This window comes from Anastrepha obliqua, chromosome 2, assembly GCF_027943255.1.
Source record: "Anastrepha obliqua isolate idAnaObli1 chromosome 2, idAnaObli1_1.0, whole genome shotgun sequence".
In the NCBI taxonomy this organism is placed as follows: domain Eukaryota; kingdom Metazoa; phylum Arthropoda; class Insecta; order Diptera; family Tephritidae; genus Anastrepha; species Anastrepha obliqua.
In genome coordinates this window covers 89,414,926-89,432,728 of record NC_072893.1, presented here as the reverse complement: position 1 = coordinate 89,432,728, position 17,803 = coordinate 89,414,926, and the positions used below count along the sequence as shown (strand labels likewise).

The window sequence follows — 17,803 nt, the reverse complement described above, 5'->3', positions numbered from 1 at the left end:
AATTAATTGTAATTTATTTTAATTTTTAGTATTTTTAATTTTCAGAAAGTTAGTCTCTGAGAAATTTGTTAAATTTAAATTTTTTAATTTTCTAGCTTAAATAAACAAATGAAATAAAATAAATAAATAAATTGAAAACTTTGAAACCGTTTTTCTAAAATTTTTTAGTTTTTGAGTTATGAAGCTCTTCCGGCAAACGTGCGATATTTTTTAGTGTAATAAATTCAAAATGTTAAATAGTATAAAAAGGCGTAATTAGGATAAAACGTATTAAAATTAGATACAATTAGATAATAGAAATAGTAGATACATATAGGTTTTTATGTTAGTTTGTATGCTTAGAATCATAAATGTAAGCAAGTGTTAAAGGAATAAATTAGTTCGTCAGTGCGTATGAGTAATTTAATGTTTACTGCTGCTCCAGCTAGGAATTTTGCGCCCTAACATTGCAAAAAATAAAAACTCAGTTGGTAGTGTTATTTTTTGATATGAATACGACGAATTGTTTTTATTTTTTATTAGGCAAAATATTTTTGCACGCCCTTGATTTTTCAATTAATTTTTTCTAAAAGACGTTTTTCGCTTACAAATCGAGAGACTGGGAACAAAGCTTTCTGTTTACGCTTTTCTTTAGTTTTTTATTTTTATAGTAATTGTATATTATATTAAATTATATTATTATTCAATTAATTTAAATTTGTTTTAATTCTATTACTTCTTTCACGCTTTAAACATCCGTTTTGCGTCACTTACAACGCTTGATTTGTCTTGTGCGGCTTACTTAATTTGTGGCAGTTGTCGGTGATGATTTAGAGGAAGTAATTGAATCCGTTGAAACCGGTGTTGCAACATATCCATAGCCATTCGCAGCGGCCTCTCGCTGATAACTGCTGTCAAACGGATATTCTATGCCATTTCGATTAGTTACAATAACGAATTCGTCGTCGTTGAAATTGACGACATTCGGAGGGTAAGCATATGCGGAACAGGAACCATTTGCGCTATCACAATTCAAGCCATGAATATATAAATTATCATTGCCATCCTGCTTGTTGATTATATGGCAGCCACTAAAGCTGCCAATGCCTCTATGATTGCTGTAATGGCTGCTTAAGGCGCTAACACTACCGCTGCCACCGTCGCTGCCATTGCCGTTACTTTGGCTTTGGCTCTGGCTTTGACCGTTACAATTGCCATTGTCATCGAGTTGACTGCCATGTGGGTGTGACTGGTGCGATTGCTGCAGCATATATGCTTGTTGTTGTCGTTGCTGCTGCTGCTGCTGTTGTTGCTGCTGTTGTTGTTGTTGCTGTTGCTGCTGCTGCTGATGTTGGTGCATTTGCCAATTGTGTTCAGACATGTAATCGTTTTGCAAACCAACGAATATTGCCGTCTTGGGTGCATCCCAGATGAATGAATCGATGTGATAAATATCGCTGGCATGCGGCAATGGTACCTCCTGCGGATAAAGCAGAGCAGAGACAGAAGAGCAAATGCGACGAGAGAGCAGCGAACATCATCACACATCAACAACAACACAATGGGGCATGAGAGTAGGAGGAGCAAAAGGAATTCATTATAATACTAGGTACTTAGGTATGCACATCTGTGTGTGTGTGTGTATGTGTGTATGCTGAATGCTTGTATTTCGTTATAGAGTATGAATTCTGAATTTATACGACTATTCTAGTTAGATTAGGAATTTATAAAAAGTGGGGCTATGTGTGTGTGTGTGTGTGCATTTGCATGGACGGCCGTGTTGCCGGCCGCCGTCGTCGGAGGAAGTAAGGAAAACAAAGAAAAATGGGAGTAAAGGAAAAAATAAAGATTCCACAGAAATACGGTTTTGCGTTGATGTACATAGGTTCGGTGATTCAAGGTGTGTAGTCTACATGTGTACGTATGCATGTGTGAGTGTTGCTGAGTTACGTGTACTAAGTTGGGGGTAATGGAAGTTGGGAATGTCGCACGCGTTTTTATCTTTAACTACTACTCATCCTTAAGTAAATTGCATAAGTTATGACAACATTCATTAGATGTGTATGAGAAAAAATTGCCTGGCAAAACGTGTGGAAGAAATTATGAAAATAGGTGTTTCAAGTAGCTCTACAAATACATATGCATAGTACATAGGGTAATGTGTGCGAAGTACGGTGAAATGCAATGCAAGGACATGTGTGAAAAGCAAGCGAAGCGGAGACGGGGGTTAAGCTAAAGCAACTAATGATATTAGATTGCCAACGTTCACACGGGTTGACTGAGCAGTCAGAGTATATTCACTGAAACTGTTTTACAGATAGACATTCAGTCAGCTGGTGTTGGCAGCGCACGCCACAAGCCACACAGCTGATGACTGACAGGCAAGGGCAAGTGTGAAATAATAAAAGGCAACACATTCAATGCCCTGAATGGTTTGTCCTTTTCACGTCAACACCTGATGACATGTTGCGCAAGGGGATTGCTCACCCATAGGTGTCGGAAAGCTAAATTTGAATGCAAAGGCGTTGAAGAGAATTCGTTGTTCAGTGCAGAAAATTTGCTTTTTTACTTTGATTACGTTTAAGGCTTGGGGTAATCAACGTAAATACGCCGTTTAATCATAATTTCAACGCACTGATTTAGAAGTTACTTCATGAACGACTTTTCATGTAGAATTTAGGAGCGGTACAATATAATATCACGTGATATTTAGTGTAAGATATTTATGACCTGGTTGTAAAAAACTGCCACAAGAAAAAAAAATTTAACTCAACGCGATTTTCGAGCCACTTCAAATTATACTACCACTCTGGTGTACTAAAATTTAGTAAGCTATAACACTGCATCGTCCAAATTTTTCTAAAAATTTTAATTAAAAGGTGTGAAATTTTGATAAAAATTATTTCGATTTTTTAAAACTGCACAAAGTTTCAAGTTTGGATTTATGTGGGTTTTGTAGACGAATGAACTTCTTCATATAAAAAGGCAAGAAAAAGATTAAGTAAAAAATATATAAATAATCAAAACTTAGAAACTTTTGTCGCGCTGCTATTATGTTCACAAGATGTAGATAAGTCTCCAAAACAGTCATCCATGAATTGACCGCACCTGCTCTTCTGCTAGCTATTACCGTGCGGTGATTTATTACGATCTTCAACGTGGATTATCGTGACAGTAGTGCATTGATCAATATATAATATTTGAACTTTTGGCATTGAAGCACCACACTTAGCCACTGTGAAACGCTGGTACAAAGAGTTCCAACGTGGCCATCGATCCTTGCAGGATGAATTTCGGCAACACCGTCCAAAAATGGTTGTTATACCAGAAGAAATCGATGGTGATGGGACATATCGTGAGATAGAGGTATTATCGGGCATTAGAGGGGCCAATACTGCATGGAAATTTGTTTGTCAGTAGGATTTGTTCTCGTTGGATACCGCATAATTAGACAAGTGCTTAAAAAAGTCGACTGGAGTCAATTAGCGTAAAGGAATGTTGAAGACATTCAGCCACGGTGGTTCAAAGTACGGCTATGACATCGCAACGGGTAACGAATCTTGGATCTGTGCATATGAGCCGTTAACCAAACAGCAAGACGAAGACGACGCTTAATCAAACAAAAGTTGTTTGACACATCTCGCAGCAAATGGTCGCCTGATTTTTCAAAAAATCTGGTACCTGCTCATGTCGCAATTGCAGAGAAACTTAAAAGAGTCGATTTTGTGTGGTACACCAACCATTTGTTTGCCAGACAGGTTTTTTCGGAAAATTTAGGAAAACCAACCGCCGATGGCGAATTATCCTTCACCAAGACAATGCGAGCTCTCATGAGAGAGCTTTTGAGCACTCAAAAGGGTGAACTAGTGGGTGCGCCTCCTAGTAGATAAGGAATTTTATTTATAGATAAAATGTGAGGTCAACGTTTATCAATGCATGAAGAAGCTACTGAAACCTTAAAAACTCGTTTTGGATGCCTCATTTTTAACTGACAAAAGTGCTTCGAAAATTCAATTGGTTTAAGTGAATGCAGGAGTATATGGACTTCTAACGAGAGTATTTTGAGAAACAGTATACGTAAATGTCAGCCTTTTTGTTCGCTAGGAAATGTTTCCACCTTAAAAAACTCTATACCAAAAATTCCATCATTGAATAAATTTCAAAATTATTAACCTTTTTCATTTGACTTTTTTGCGACAATATCCAAAAACTCAGTTCACTTGATATGGAATCGCTCATATGCGCAAGTGTTGGCTCCAAGTAATCGATCGTTGCAATTCAGCGATCTTCAATCCAACATTTTAACTATACACCCACTATACCCCGCTCTGAAACTCCAAATTATGCTGAGTTTCATTTAAAAGCATGTATCCTATTTGCCTATTAGGGGCTTAAATATTAGAAGCAAAAAAGTTAGTTTTTCCATTAAGTAATTGACTACCTCCATAAGTTACCTAAATTTGTGCGCAGCACAAAAAATAAACAAAACTGCCACGCCGCGAAAACCTTCATGCGTTTCGCAATTTTCTAAGGTCAATTGCTTTTCCTTTATTTGATTGAATTGTTGAAGTATATGCATACGTTCACTTCTGCATATGCAGCTCCTAAATTGTAGCCCTTCTAACGTTCGTCGTTTCTAACCTACATTCAAATTATTTCACAAAATTCATCAAGAATATGCAACTTTTTGAGTGGAAAATAAGTACTAAATTCTATTAAGGCGAGCAAGAGTTTGTTAATTAAAAATTTCACAAGGTTAATTGACGCTAAAATTAGTTTCCTTAAAGAAAAGAGATGTAATACCTAGGCGAATAGGTGCGTAACCGCTGAATTCGCATCCTTCAACTTTTCGTTTTGAAAAATTGCTAACAAGGCTATTAAGAAACTACTGCGAGTTTCAAGTATACCTCAGTAAGCTTTTAAGGTTAGGGTAAACAGCATTTTGTGAATATTAATATTCACAGCACCGAGTTTCTTTTCAGAAATCTAGGTAAGTATTAACGCACTACCGTTGCCCCCAGTGTAGATTTCCTTAAAGTGCAATAAAGTGGGGTTTAACATAACTTGTGTTTTTGTTGTTTCCCTCCAAACCAGACTACGTTTAAACAATCGTGCAATTTAATCTAAAAATGTAAATTTACATTTAAATTTAAAGCAAAACTATTGCTTGTATAACTTAAAATATTGAATTTATCACAACCAAAAAACAATATTTCGTTGCATGCAAAAATATGTACATACATACATCGTCTTATATATTTACAATTTTAAATTCTAGCCATTACTTAACTACTACAAAATAACATAATTACTTTCTACGCTAACTTTGCTACCAGCGTATGCATGAGTTGGTGAGTTTGCAGCTTTGCTTTAATTATTACTATTGCTTTCTTTTAGAAATTTTACAAATTTACACGTTATATTTTTAAGTCTCAGCATTTGTTGCAGGTTGATAAGCGTTTTTATTGTTAGTCTACTTTGGTTGTTGTACTTACCCGTATGATTTTCTGATCGTGCATTATCTTTCGTATACAATTTACTAGGAATGTGATTATCATGCCGCCCAAGATGAGCCCAAAGACAACCATTATAATGATCATGTGTTCCGATTGCTCTGCAGATTCTTTCTGTAATTTGATTGTAGAAAATAATGTTGAAATATTTATATGTTTATGCATCCACTTATACCACATAAATATGGAAAAGTTATGAGCGCATTGCCCACTGGGTTAATGGACGTGTATGTGTATGCGTAGGGTTTGTATATATTAGGGATGCCAATTCGGTAACTCGGCCTTTTTAGTCAATAATTCAGTTATTTTCGGGACCTTGAATAAAATCCCGAGATTTTCGGGAATTGTAATTACTTCGAAGTATATGAAATGGAGACAGAAAAATCTCCTTTCACAGCAAAATAGGAACATTGAGTGTAGATTTCGAGCGAATTTCTTCAAATCTTTCTAATATGCCTTTTTGGTAAAAAGTTGAACTGTCTTACTTGTTTTTTTATTTCAACATTAATTAATATGTATTAAAGCCTACAAAGAACAATAAAGCCGCGGGCGTCGACGGACTGTCGGCTGAGCTATTCAAACATGGCGGCGATGAGCTGGTAAGGTGCATGCATCAGCTTCTACGCAAAATACGGTGGGATGAAAGCCTGCCGATTGGAATTTAAGGGTGCTCTGTCCAATCCATAAGAAGGGGGATCCTGCAATCTGTGCCAATTACCGCGGGACTAGCCTTCTAAATATCGCCTATAAGGTTCCAGCGAGCGTATTATGTGAAAGGCTGAAGCCCACCGTCAACCAACTGATTGGACCTTATCAGTGTGGCTTTAGACCTGGAAAGTCTAGCATCGACCAAATATTTACAATACGCCAAATCTTGGAAAAGACCCACGAAAGGAGAATCGACACACACCATCTTTTCGTCGATTTCAAAGCTGCATTCGACAGTACGAAAAGGAGTTACCTGTATGCCGCGATGTCTGAATTTGGTATCTCCGCAAAACTAATACGGCTTAGCAAGATGGCATTGCTCAACACCAGCAGCGCCGTCAGAATTGGGAAGGACTTCTCCGAGCCAAACGAGGTTTCAGACAGGGTGACTCGCTGTCGTGTGAATTCTTTAATTTGATGTTGGACAGCATCGTACGAGCCGTAAAACTTAATCGCTCAGGCACAATTTTTCATAAGAGCGTACAATTGTTGGCGTATGTCGATGATATTGACATCATCGGACTTAACAACCGCGGTGTTAGTTCTGCCTTTTTCAAACAGGATACAGAGGTAAAGCGAATGGATCTGGTGGTGAACGAGGCCAAAACGAAGTACCTCCTGTCATCAAAAAAATAGTCGGCGCACTCGTGTATCGGCACCCACGTCACTGTTGACAGTTATGAATTCAAGACTTCGTATATTTAGGAACCAGCATCAACACCGATAACAATGTCAGCCTTGAAATCCAACATAGAATCTTTCTTGCCAACAAGTGCTACTTTGGACTAAGTAGGCAAGCGAGTAGTAAAATCCGCTCTCGACGAACAAAACTAACGCTCATGCCCGTCCTAACGTATGACGCAGAAGCGTGGACGATGACAACATCCGATGAAGCGACGCGTGGATTGTCTGAAAGAAGGATTCTCCGAAAGATTTTTGGACCTTTGCACGTTAGCAACGGCGAATATCACAGGCGATGGAACGACGATGAGCTGTATGAGCTTTACGGCGACATAGACATAGCGGAGCGAATAAAGATCCAGCGGCTACTTTGGCTGAGTCATGCCGTCCGAATGGCTACAAACGCTCCGGCTCTGAAAGTATTCGATGCGGTACCAGCTGGTGGTAACAGAGGAAGAGGAAGACCTCCTTTGCGGTGGAAAGATCAGGTGGAGAAGGACTTGGCTTTACTTGATGTGTCCAACTGCCGCCGGTTAGCACGAGAAAGAAACGACTGGCGAGCTTTGTTAAACTCGGCCAAAATCGCGTAAGCGGTTATCGCGCCAATTAAGAAGAAGAATCTTTTGGAAGCGAAAAACGCTATGTGAACCAATTTGGGGAATTTCAGAGCTCCGGTGTCAAAAGATCAGCCATAATGTTATGCCTGTCCAGCACATGGAATCCTGAGGTAGTGATACACACTCAGGAATTTAACATTTGAAAAGAGTTTGATTCAGAAGATCTTGGATGAAGACTAAGAAAAATCAATTGTGGAGGCTGAACTACAAACTCTACAAATAGTGACTATCGTTTGCCGGATACGGGTTACTTTAGGATTGTTTGCAATCTTGCTTCCAATAAAAGTGTGATGATTACCTGTATCTCAGGTTACTTTGGTAAGTAAAAATCATTTAAATTGGCTAGACAAGTTGCTGCAACAGACTGTGTGATTCACTACTTTTCCTCTCTTTTGCCAAAACATTACTTAAACTTTCCATCTATTAGAAAATTTGCTGAATAGTGTAGCTTGAGCCAATGCGGCTATGCAAATTAGAAAAAAAAAATTATCAACAAAAAATATATTCTTGTGTTTTAAGAATTTCAAAAACAAAAACTTAAAAGAAAAAAATTGTCCTAAAAAGTAAAAACAAAATAATTATACAAATATTAAAAAGAACTGGAGATATTTATTAAAATTGTGTTTAAAAAGAGAATTTACTAGAATTGTTCCCAAAACTTTCACTAGAAAGTTTTTTTTCTGAAACTACTGCACGATGCATATTTCATGCCATTTTTTTATGATAAAATGTTATTATATTAAAATAAAAATTTAAAAGAAAATCTTTTCCGATATGTTTGGTTAAAACTTAGAAAACACCTTATTCATTTTTTCTGATTTTCTGTTGGCGTTATATAGTAGAACTAAGTGCCAAATGGAACGACATATGATTAGGGTTAACTATAAAAATATTAAAATGCACACGATACAAACGAAAAATAAATTCTTATTTTAAAACAATTTTTTCCCAAATTTTTTAATAAAAAATAAATAATAAATTTGTGATTCTTTTTTTGTTTTTAACTTTTGTCTCAAAGGTTTGTGTTTTATCTTGAATTTGTCGTAAAAAGTAAAAAAAAAAGTGTTATGAAAATGATAAAAAGAACTGCTTAAATTGTTGTTCAATAAAAAAAAAATTTGTAAATTTTTGAAAATCAACAAAGAATATTATTCTAAGAATATAAAATTTTATTAATTAAAATAATATTAAAATATTAACCTAAGTGTCCAATTTGGCTATGCATTAGATACAGCAAAACAAAAAAAAAATGACCCGTCTATTCACTAAAGACGGTCGATAGTTTTTGTGAAATGTCTCATTCAGGTTTGATAGTTGATGGGAATAATAATCAGCAGTTGTCGTCTGATTTGGTTCCAAAAGATCATAATAAACAATACCGGCCATATCCCACCAAATAGACAGGAGAATGTTCTTGGGGTGAAGGAGATGGCCTTAGGGGTCGGTTCTGGTGTTTCATCTTTATCTAACCATTGGCGTTTGGGAACAGGATTATTGTAAAGGACCCATTTTCCATCACCAGTAACGATACGATTCAAAAAACTTTAATTTTCAAGCCGTTGCAGCAGCTGAGAACACACATTCACTCTCTGCTGAAGGTTGGCGACGGAAAGTCTATGCGGAACCCATTTTTCCAGCTTTGAAACCTTTCCCGACTGAACCAGGTGCCTGTGAACTGTTCCATGCGATGAATTTAACTTCTGAGCTATCATATCGACTGTCAAATTTGGCTTAGCTTCCACGAGTTCGAGCAAGGCGTCGGAGTTAAAGACTTCAGGACGACCAGCGCGCGGGGCATCCTCCACGTCGCTGTTAGGAATTCGGAATTTTGAAAACCACTTTTGCGCAGTCCTTACACTCACGATAACCTCTCCGTGAACAGTGCTTATTTCTGCAGCAGCAGTTGTTGCATTTTTACCACTTTTATAAAAAAATACAAAATATGCCTCTTATACGCGTTCAAAGATTCAATTTTATTTTTTAACAACACGTGCTTCTATCCGCGATTAAAATCACTTGTTGAATGCACAATATATCAAAGAAAATATAAATAGTTATATTCCGCGAAAAATTATTTGTATGCAAAAATCGTATAAAAGTGAAATTATGGGTAAAATACGCACGAACTTATGGACTGCCTGATATTTGACTAGAAAAAATACCATGCCAAAATTGTCATCATTGACTTAAGCCCAATTTATAAATTTCGTATGAAAATTTTTTTCAGTTTACTCCTTTTTATACTCAAGCCTACAAATATAACAATTTTCAGAAAAAATTAACACAATCAAATAAATTGTGAAATAACCATTGTTGAGTTTATTACTTTGTCTGTTTAGCTCCCTATATACACTGTGATTGCTACCTTTTTCTATATACTCCTCTCCTCTATGCTTATATAAGTCAAGCTATATGCTATATGTTTGAATCGTTCCTGGCCTTCTAATGCCAGCTTACTAAGGGACGCGAACTGCATTTTTCGCCTGATGAAAGATAGAAGCCGCTAGGAGCAAGATCCGACGAATAAGGCTGATGGTATGGTATGCAATACTTGGCTAGATACCTTTAGATAGAAAATACGGAATAAGCCGGTGCATTGCTTTGGCTGAGAACGCATGACTTGCCCTGCATAATTTCTTTCCTTATTTTTTTATAAACGAAAAAGTAACTCTAAGGAGAATGAGGGCTATATCTCTACTGATTACAGAAGCGAGAGGAGCTTCATTCAAAAGAAAAAGTCTCACGGTAAAAACCTGGCGGTTAATATTAACTAATTAACTGCTGTCCTTGACGATTTTTAATCACATAGCGAATGATGCAATTGATTTGAATAGACGCGGCATGTAGATGTTTTTCTACCTCGTCCGCTAATGCAATCATGAATCAGGTACTTGCCTTAAAAGAAATATACTTAATGGACGCTTCGCTTAAGAGGCATACAATACCTCATTTCACTTAAATTTAAAATACTTTATTGCTTCCCAAATTTATCCCTTTGATAAGAAAGCACGCAGTATATTAAAGTGTGGTTGTGGGTAATGCCTTAAGCAATTGAATCCCATTTAAAAAAAATTAAATAAAAGCTAAAACATCAAACTGCAGTTAACGGCGACATTTCATATACGAGTGTACGACAGCTTTGACAGCTTGACAGCTTCATTGTTCGTTAACGATTGCCATCACTTGATAGTTCATTCGATACTCCCCAAGCTCCTAAACTTGACCATTTCTCTGCACAATTGCTGTCATTATAAAGAAGCACGTCCACATAGCACTTAGCTACATACAGATCTATATACAGGTGTACGAGTATATGCACGCATATGCAAGAATAAATGTATGTATGTATATGCAGTATATTTTAAATGAAGTAAGTATGCATGCATATAATAAGAATCAATTGTGAAAACTTTCTTACTTTACAGTCCTCCTCGTCCCAGCGAAATTTACAATTATCTCGTCCATTACACTGGAGGTCCTTTGAAATACAAGTGGCATCCTCGCAATCGTATTCCTCATCGTCATTGCAAGCTGCAAATATTGACAAATGCAAGTAGTTAATGACAATCGAGAAAAGAAAATTCGTTTTCAATCAGTAGCACTTTTATTTTTTTATAATTCTTTATTTTATTTGATTCATTGGTCGCAACCTACAGCCAGAGCCACGTTCTCGAAAGGCGGTATATAAAATGGCAAATGTTGAATTGATGGCCGCCTTTTCGGCAAAAAAACGCAAATGCAATACATTCGATTCGGATGTGATGCCTTCACCAGCAGATCCGCAAAAGTTTTTTAATCTACAAACGAAAAGAAGCGCAAATGTAAAAAAGAGAGTAGAAGTGAAATAAAGAATATCAGTTGCTGTAAGTGTGGCCACAAAGAATGGATAAAATGAAATGTATACCGTCTCGATATTTCACATCATTGCACGGTCAGTCAGAAAGTTTGTCATATTGTAATTTTCTAGTGAAAGCATAGCATTGATGATGGAAGTACAGATATGCATGTATGTATATGTGTATGTGTATGTCTTTACGTTCGTATGTTTGCATGTTAAATAGAGTCAGACATGATTTTCTGACCACAAGCGTATGAGGCTAGTGCCCTATAAAATGATTGGTATGAAATCATCTATAGATTTACGAGTATAGATCTGTGTATTACTCACCTAAGGGGCATGGTGGTTTGTTCGGGGAAGATATCTAAGAAATTCGCGATACAGTCATTGGGCTTGCTTAATTTGAATTCCAAGAATTTCACTTGTATCTGCAAATGATTGAATCGAAATAAAATTTATTTAAACACATACATATGCACCCACATATATCCGTTTAGTCTTACCTTCCAATTATCCTGTACCTGTATGCGCCACATACAGTCCAAGGCTATTTTATTCTCATTCGCTATAGCTTTTAGATTAGGGGGCACATCGGTTGAGTTAATGAAACCCTCGAAACCGTCCTTTTCGAATGTGCAATTCAAATCAGTAGTGGGTACTGAATTCCGGGAGAATATAAAAAATGTGTTGTATGTCAAAAACGAAACAGAAAGTTATGAGATATTTAAATTCGGGTTGCTAAACATAAATCTCTAAATGTTGTTAATCATGAATAATTGATAAGAACGCTTAAAAGATTTTTCATGAAATGAAAAGTATTTTCATACATTTGTACCTTTCTTAAGCGAGAATTGAAAGAATTGAAAAAATAAAGCTAGATTGCGATTTGTATTTTAAGGCTTTGAAGCCTTCAGCATGAAAATTGGGGGAAAAAGAGCAAGCACAAAGTTAAGTAAGTAGCTCTTGTGCGTAAGTGTTAACTTCGCGGTAATGGAAAACTAATCTGCGGTTACCGTGACAGAAAGAGGGTTCAATAGATAAATGTATGTTAAAATAACATTTTGTGCGAAAATGCCCTGTTTCTTTCCAGCATATTTCAAACCAGCAATTTACTGGATCATGATCCTACTGTCGCCATGTTCAAGTGGTTCAAGTAGGACGACTGGATGCCTTTAATTTTCTTCAACAATGTTTCTAGCGGAAACCATTACTAAATGGACCAGTATGTATTAATTTTGGATGAGTGCAAATATAATCAAAATTAAGCATTTTCGGAATTTTTGGCGAATATGCTTGTGATTATAATCCAGTGTGATAGGTCTTATTAAAATCGTAATAAAAGATTCCATCATTGGATTGGGCTAATATTTAGTTTTTGCAAGTTATTGTCTTATAAAACAGTAGATAGAAGAAAAGGCTCCACATAAATCATTCAATAATCACATTTATCATCACCTAATCAATCACATAAACATTAAACCACTATTAATTCGTACCTTTACGGTTTCTTTTTATATACACCTCGTTGCAAAATTATAAAAGCATCACTAATTTTTTTATTAAAACATAGTTCATACTACAACAAAAAATATACAATGTAAAGTTTCAAACTTTGTAAATATTTTTCCAAAATTTCTTCAAAACTATCAACTGTTTATTCAAAATTTAAAAAATTTTTCTGGATATGCAGTTTTATGGCCCATTGCATTTTAGTCACTTAGCAATTTTTTTGTTGACGTGATATACTTTTTTTTGTATGCATGCACTTTGTATAAATGAAAAGCCGAGTCAGCACAGCGGAAAAAAATTGTGAAAAATTAACAGTATTTTGTAGTAACTTGAAATATGCATTAAAAATCAATGGGCTATGAACTGGATACCCAGAAGAATTGTGAAAATTCTGGTTAAAAATTTGAAAAAATAGCCAAATGTTGAATGGTGGAAGACTACCATTCGGTAATGCATAGGTTCGACATCTCGGGCATGAAACACCAAATGATTGAAACAGTTTTTACTAATACACATCTGGAAGAAAGTACTAAGAACTTTTTACGTCACCAAATTGCATTGTATTTGAAATGCTCTGCAGCTAAGAGTGTTCTAAAGTCTGCGGTATGTATGTTGCAGGCTAGCGAACAGAGGCCCTAACACCATCTTGAATGGAAAACTGTGCATGAGATATAGTTCTAAGTGATACAGCGACGTGAAGTCACCTGATATCGGGAACACTAATGTTAACTTCAGCAGAAGCTTGTATAAATGTCGCGCATTTGTTATATGCGGTCAGCAAAAACAAAAAAAAATGTCGTTGAGCCATTTGAAACATGCTTTTTATGATATTAAAGTTTAATGGGCTATAAAACTGTAGGCGGCCGCTGTGGCCGAATGGGTTGGTGCGTGACTACCATTCGGAATCCAGAGAGCGAACCCCGGTTCGAATCTCGGTGAAAGATCAAAAATTAAGAACAAGTTTTTTCTAGCGGACGCCCCTCGGCAGTCAATGGCAAACCTCCGAGTGTATTTCTGCCATGAAAAAGCTCCTCATAAAAAAAATATCTGCCGTTCGGAGTCGGCTTGAAACTGTAGGTCCCTCCATTTGTGAAACAAAATCAAGACGCACACCAAAAATAGGAGGAGGAGCTCGGCCAAACACCCAAAATGGGTGTACGCGCCAATTATATATATACAATATATACAACTTTTTTTAAAAATTCCAAGGCGCATTCATTAAAGGTGATGGCGTTAGACCAACAACAATGCTTTGTGCGTTTGAATGTCAAAGCAAAGAATTGGCAAAGTAGAAAATCAAGAATGACTTCGCCTTGTTTCATTCTGGGCTGGCAGCCACATGGACACGGCGAAAGATAAAAACAAATCAGCTGATTACCGGTACCACCTTTAATATATTCGCCTTGAATAATTCTGATTAAAAAGTTTGAAATTTGATGATAGTTTGTTAATCCTTTTTTTAATTTTCAGAAAATTCTTAACTTGGATTTCCAATGGTTTTCGTACCATATTTTCATAAAGAATTATAAAAAAGAAATTGTCAAAAGTTGCCAATAAGTCCTAGAGCTTTATACTATATTAACTTAACGCAATGTATTGACTTACCTTCTCTACTGCGATCGATAAATTCGTAAACCGCCGTAAAGCCACTGTACTCGATACTCTCATCCGAATGAAAGTGCAACCAAAGGTAACGTTCCTTCGAGGTGATTACAGGCGGAAAATCGGTGCCACAGAATTTACCAAGCAAATTCGAGAAACCATACTGGCCATCGCGTATCTACACAGTTCCGATAAAGTATAAAGTATTTACACTACAGCTTAACACTTTATTCACGCAAATGAGCCATATAATTGAGTGCTCTTACCTCGAGAAAATCAAATTTGCATTCCTCTTTCGCTTCGATGTGGAATGAATTACGAAAATCTAAACGGATTATCTGTCCTTGCGGCGCTGCAGGAGGCAAAGGAAAAAAAATGGAATAAGGGGGGAAGAATATAATAAGATAAAGTAATATAAAATGTAGCCGCCAGTCATTGGAAGTAAATAGTAGCGGCACACGTGCAAATACTCAGCTGCGCATACAGTTGTATATACACACACACATAGGCACATATAAGTGTTCGTAGGAGTCTTCAACTGGATAGGTGGCACGAGTATGAATAAAAAATTGAGTTTACACACACTCGTGCAAATATATTTAAACGCGCATCAGGTGTTGTGTGTATTTTGCTAGCTATGTGCATATGTATGTATGCTTATACGTCCGTGTGTGCTGTACCTTCCGGGGCGCATAAGTTATGCATGTAAGCAACAACATTTTCAACATTCAACTTTGAACTCACCTTCTATCACGCGTGTACAGTTGATGTTCTTTGGGTAATCGTTTGGATAATCGGGACTGTAGAATTCTTTGTCACCTTTTTCAAATCGTTGGCATTTATCTACCGGCTCCTCCTCCTCCGCCTGGCGCGCCCAACGGCTGCGCTGCGTCGGCAACCGTTTGAGTGGCGCATAATTGTGTTTATCATCGTTGTCGTCGGCGTCGGCGTCGTCATCGTCTAAATATGAAGAGGAAAATTTGTGTTGATGTTGACGACCCACTTCCACTTCCATTGCCGTTTCCCCTTGCCTTGCCATAGCCACTTTCACATCCGTTTCCGTCGCTTGATCGAGCTCCAGCTCCAACTGGCTGGCGTCGTTCATATAATAAGAAATGCGCATTGGCTCAAATTGTTGGCTTTGTGTAGTTGTTAATGGTGTTGTTGTTGTTGTTGTTGTAGTTATTGCTGTTGTAATGCTATCAACATCTCTGTTGCTGTTGCCGTTCCTATTATTGCTGATTGCTATTTGCGTTTGTGACGTAGCTGCCACTTCTGCCGCCTCGGCCCTTGCAAGCGTCTCTATATTCAGAGATGTTGATGTTCTGCCATCTAACAAAGTATTGGCAACGTGCAATTGTGGTTTTCTCCCATCCGCACTGCTCGCAATCTCTGCTAGTGGCCTATGTGCGGCTAGCTGTTTTTGTTTCTGTTGTCGGTGTCTATACTGCCAATGCTGATGTTGCTCATGTTGATTTTGAAGCTGTTGCTTATATATCATTGTGCTTTTCTCTATGTTGCTGACATTTATATTGGCTCCACTGTCATGCGGCGTCTTCTTTATTGGACTATCACTGGGTGTTGTGCTTGTTTTTGTAATTGTAGTAGTTGGCTTACGTGCAGTAATTGCTTTTGTTGTTGTTGTTGCTGTGTGTTTTACCATTGTGGGTTTTTCGACTATTATTGTCATCGTTTGAGGTGTAGAAACCATATGTTTCTGCCGCTCTTCCAGCTGGCTCCATATCTCATTGATTGGTACTCTTGTGCTGGTCGTGTTGCTGTTGACACTGTTCCTGTTCTTGTTGCTGCTGGCAATCATACTCGACTTGTAGCTGCTGACGTTATTGTTGTTCCTTTTATTAGCATTGTACCTGTTGGCGTCAATAAAACCCATCGCTCCCAGCGTTTTGAATGCGATTGCTGTTCCTGTTGTTGCTGTTGTTCCTTTGCTTTTCCCTTGTTTATAGTTGTCAGCAAAAGTTGTGTGTATATCTGGCGATACTAGATAATGTGGGTGCCGTCAAAAAGCAGAAAGAGAGAGAGAGAGAGGTAAGAGAGAAAAAGAAAAAGAGAGTTAGAGAATGAGTGAGTGTGTAAACAACTTGAAGGCACTGAAAAATTGCGTTCATATAAAAAAACCACATAGAATAAACAAATAAAACACACAGAAACACAGGTGAGTAAGCAAACAAGCGTTCAATGGCGTTTTCCGGCTATTCCGGCACATTGTAGTTTATCGTCTATCCCAACAAGTATATATTTTGTGGCACGTTGTATTTTGTTTGAGGCAGGCCAATTTTCTATATGCAAGTATATTTGTGTTAAATACACATCCTCACACCCACACAAACATATATGAAAATATTGTGTTTATTTTGACCACATACAAATGTTCGGGATGACTCAATTTACAAGGGATATTGAAAGGCAGTGTACGTTTTGCAGACCTCTGCTATAATTTACATGCGACTGGAGTGATCAATAAGAGAAGTGAAAAATAAGTTCGTTTATTATTTTCCAGTTCTTCCTTTGTTAAAATAAAAGTTTATAAATTGTATTAAATTTCTGGTAGTGGCATTCCTCTAGTAAAAGTGATAACACCGTGCTACAAAATTCAGTTTTTGTTTCATTGTATAGGAAAAATGTCCTATGTACAACTCTGTTCGAAAAAGGTGCAGTGGCTTACAGCAAAAATTTTACGATATTTTTTTTTATTTAAATCACAACTGCGAATAATGTTTTTGTTTTTAATGCCACATGGTAGCCCTAAATGCCGCACTACAGAATACCGTATATATGTATTATGCTGAAAACAGTGACCGACGTAAACGCAGTCCCCTGTCAACTGTTACGATGGGGTTCTCATTACCCCATGTAAATGAAAAATTCCTTCCTTTCGTATCGTAGTATCGTAGATTTTATTTCACGATTTTTTGAAAATTCCCGTAGAACCCTGTCAGCTCATTGCTCTCTCAGCACACAGTGTTGTCAAGCAGTACATTTCGAAATCATTTACAAAATAAGCTTAAAAAAAATATAATTTTTATTAAAATAACTTAAAAACACGGTTGAATAATGTTAATTATAGATAAATGAACTATGTATTTGCATTTGTTGGTTTTTGGCTTTGGTTTATTAAACAATGAAAAATTGTAACTGATAACGCGGCTGTGTGAAAAAGTGTGTAAGCAAAAATATCAATGTAAGCAAATATCAGCATTAGTTTCTGATCCAGTTGCCATGTTCAAGAAGTCCCGTTAATTTTTACTGTTCTCAAAAATAGCAGCGCATACGAAGTAGTCGAGGCATTTATATGAACTCGAGTGAAATTGAAATTTTTTTTAATATTTTTAGTT

General features: G+C 36.9%; 1 protein-coding gene across 1 annotated transcript in view; it reads right to left on the bottom strand.

The window, feature by feature from the left end:
* The window catches only part of LOC129239328 (uncharacterized), a 47,996-nt gene that overhangs the window by 22,619 nt on the left and 7,574 nt on the right, over nucleotides 1–17,803 (bottom strand). The window contains exons 2-9 of the mRNA XM_054874762.1: nucleotides 15,192–16,448; nucleotides 14,714–14,799; nucleotides 14,451–14,625; nucleotides 11,840–11,994; nucleotides 11,667–11,764; nucleotides 11,153–11,295; nucleotides 10,917–11,029; nucleotides 5,475–5,606 (exon numbers count right to left, since the gene is read on the bottom strand). Of these exons, the coding sequence (XP_054730737.1) occupies nucleotides 5,475–5,606; nucleotides 10,917–11,029; nucleotides 11,153–11,295; nucleotides 11,667–11,764; nucleotides 11,840–11,994; nucleotides 14,451–14,625; nucleotides 14,714–14,799; nucleotides 15,192–16,448 (2,159 nt within the window). The remainder of the gene's footprint in view (nucleotides 1–5,474; nucleotides 5,607–10,916; nucleotides 11,030–11,152; nucleotides 11,296–11,666; nucleotides 11,765–11,839; nucleotides 11,995–14,450; nucleotides 14,626–14,713; nucleotides 14,800–15,191; nucleotides 16,449–17,803) is intronic.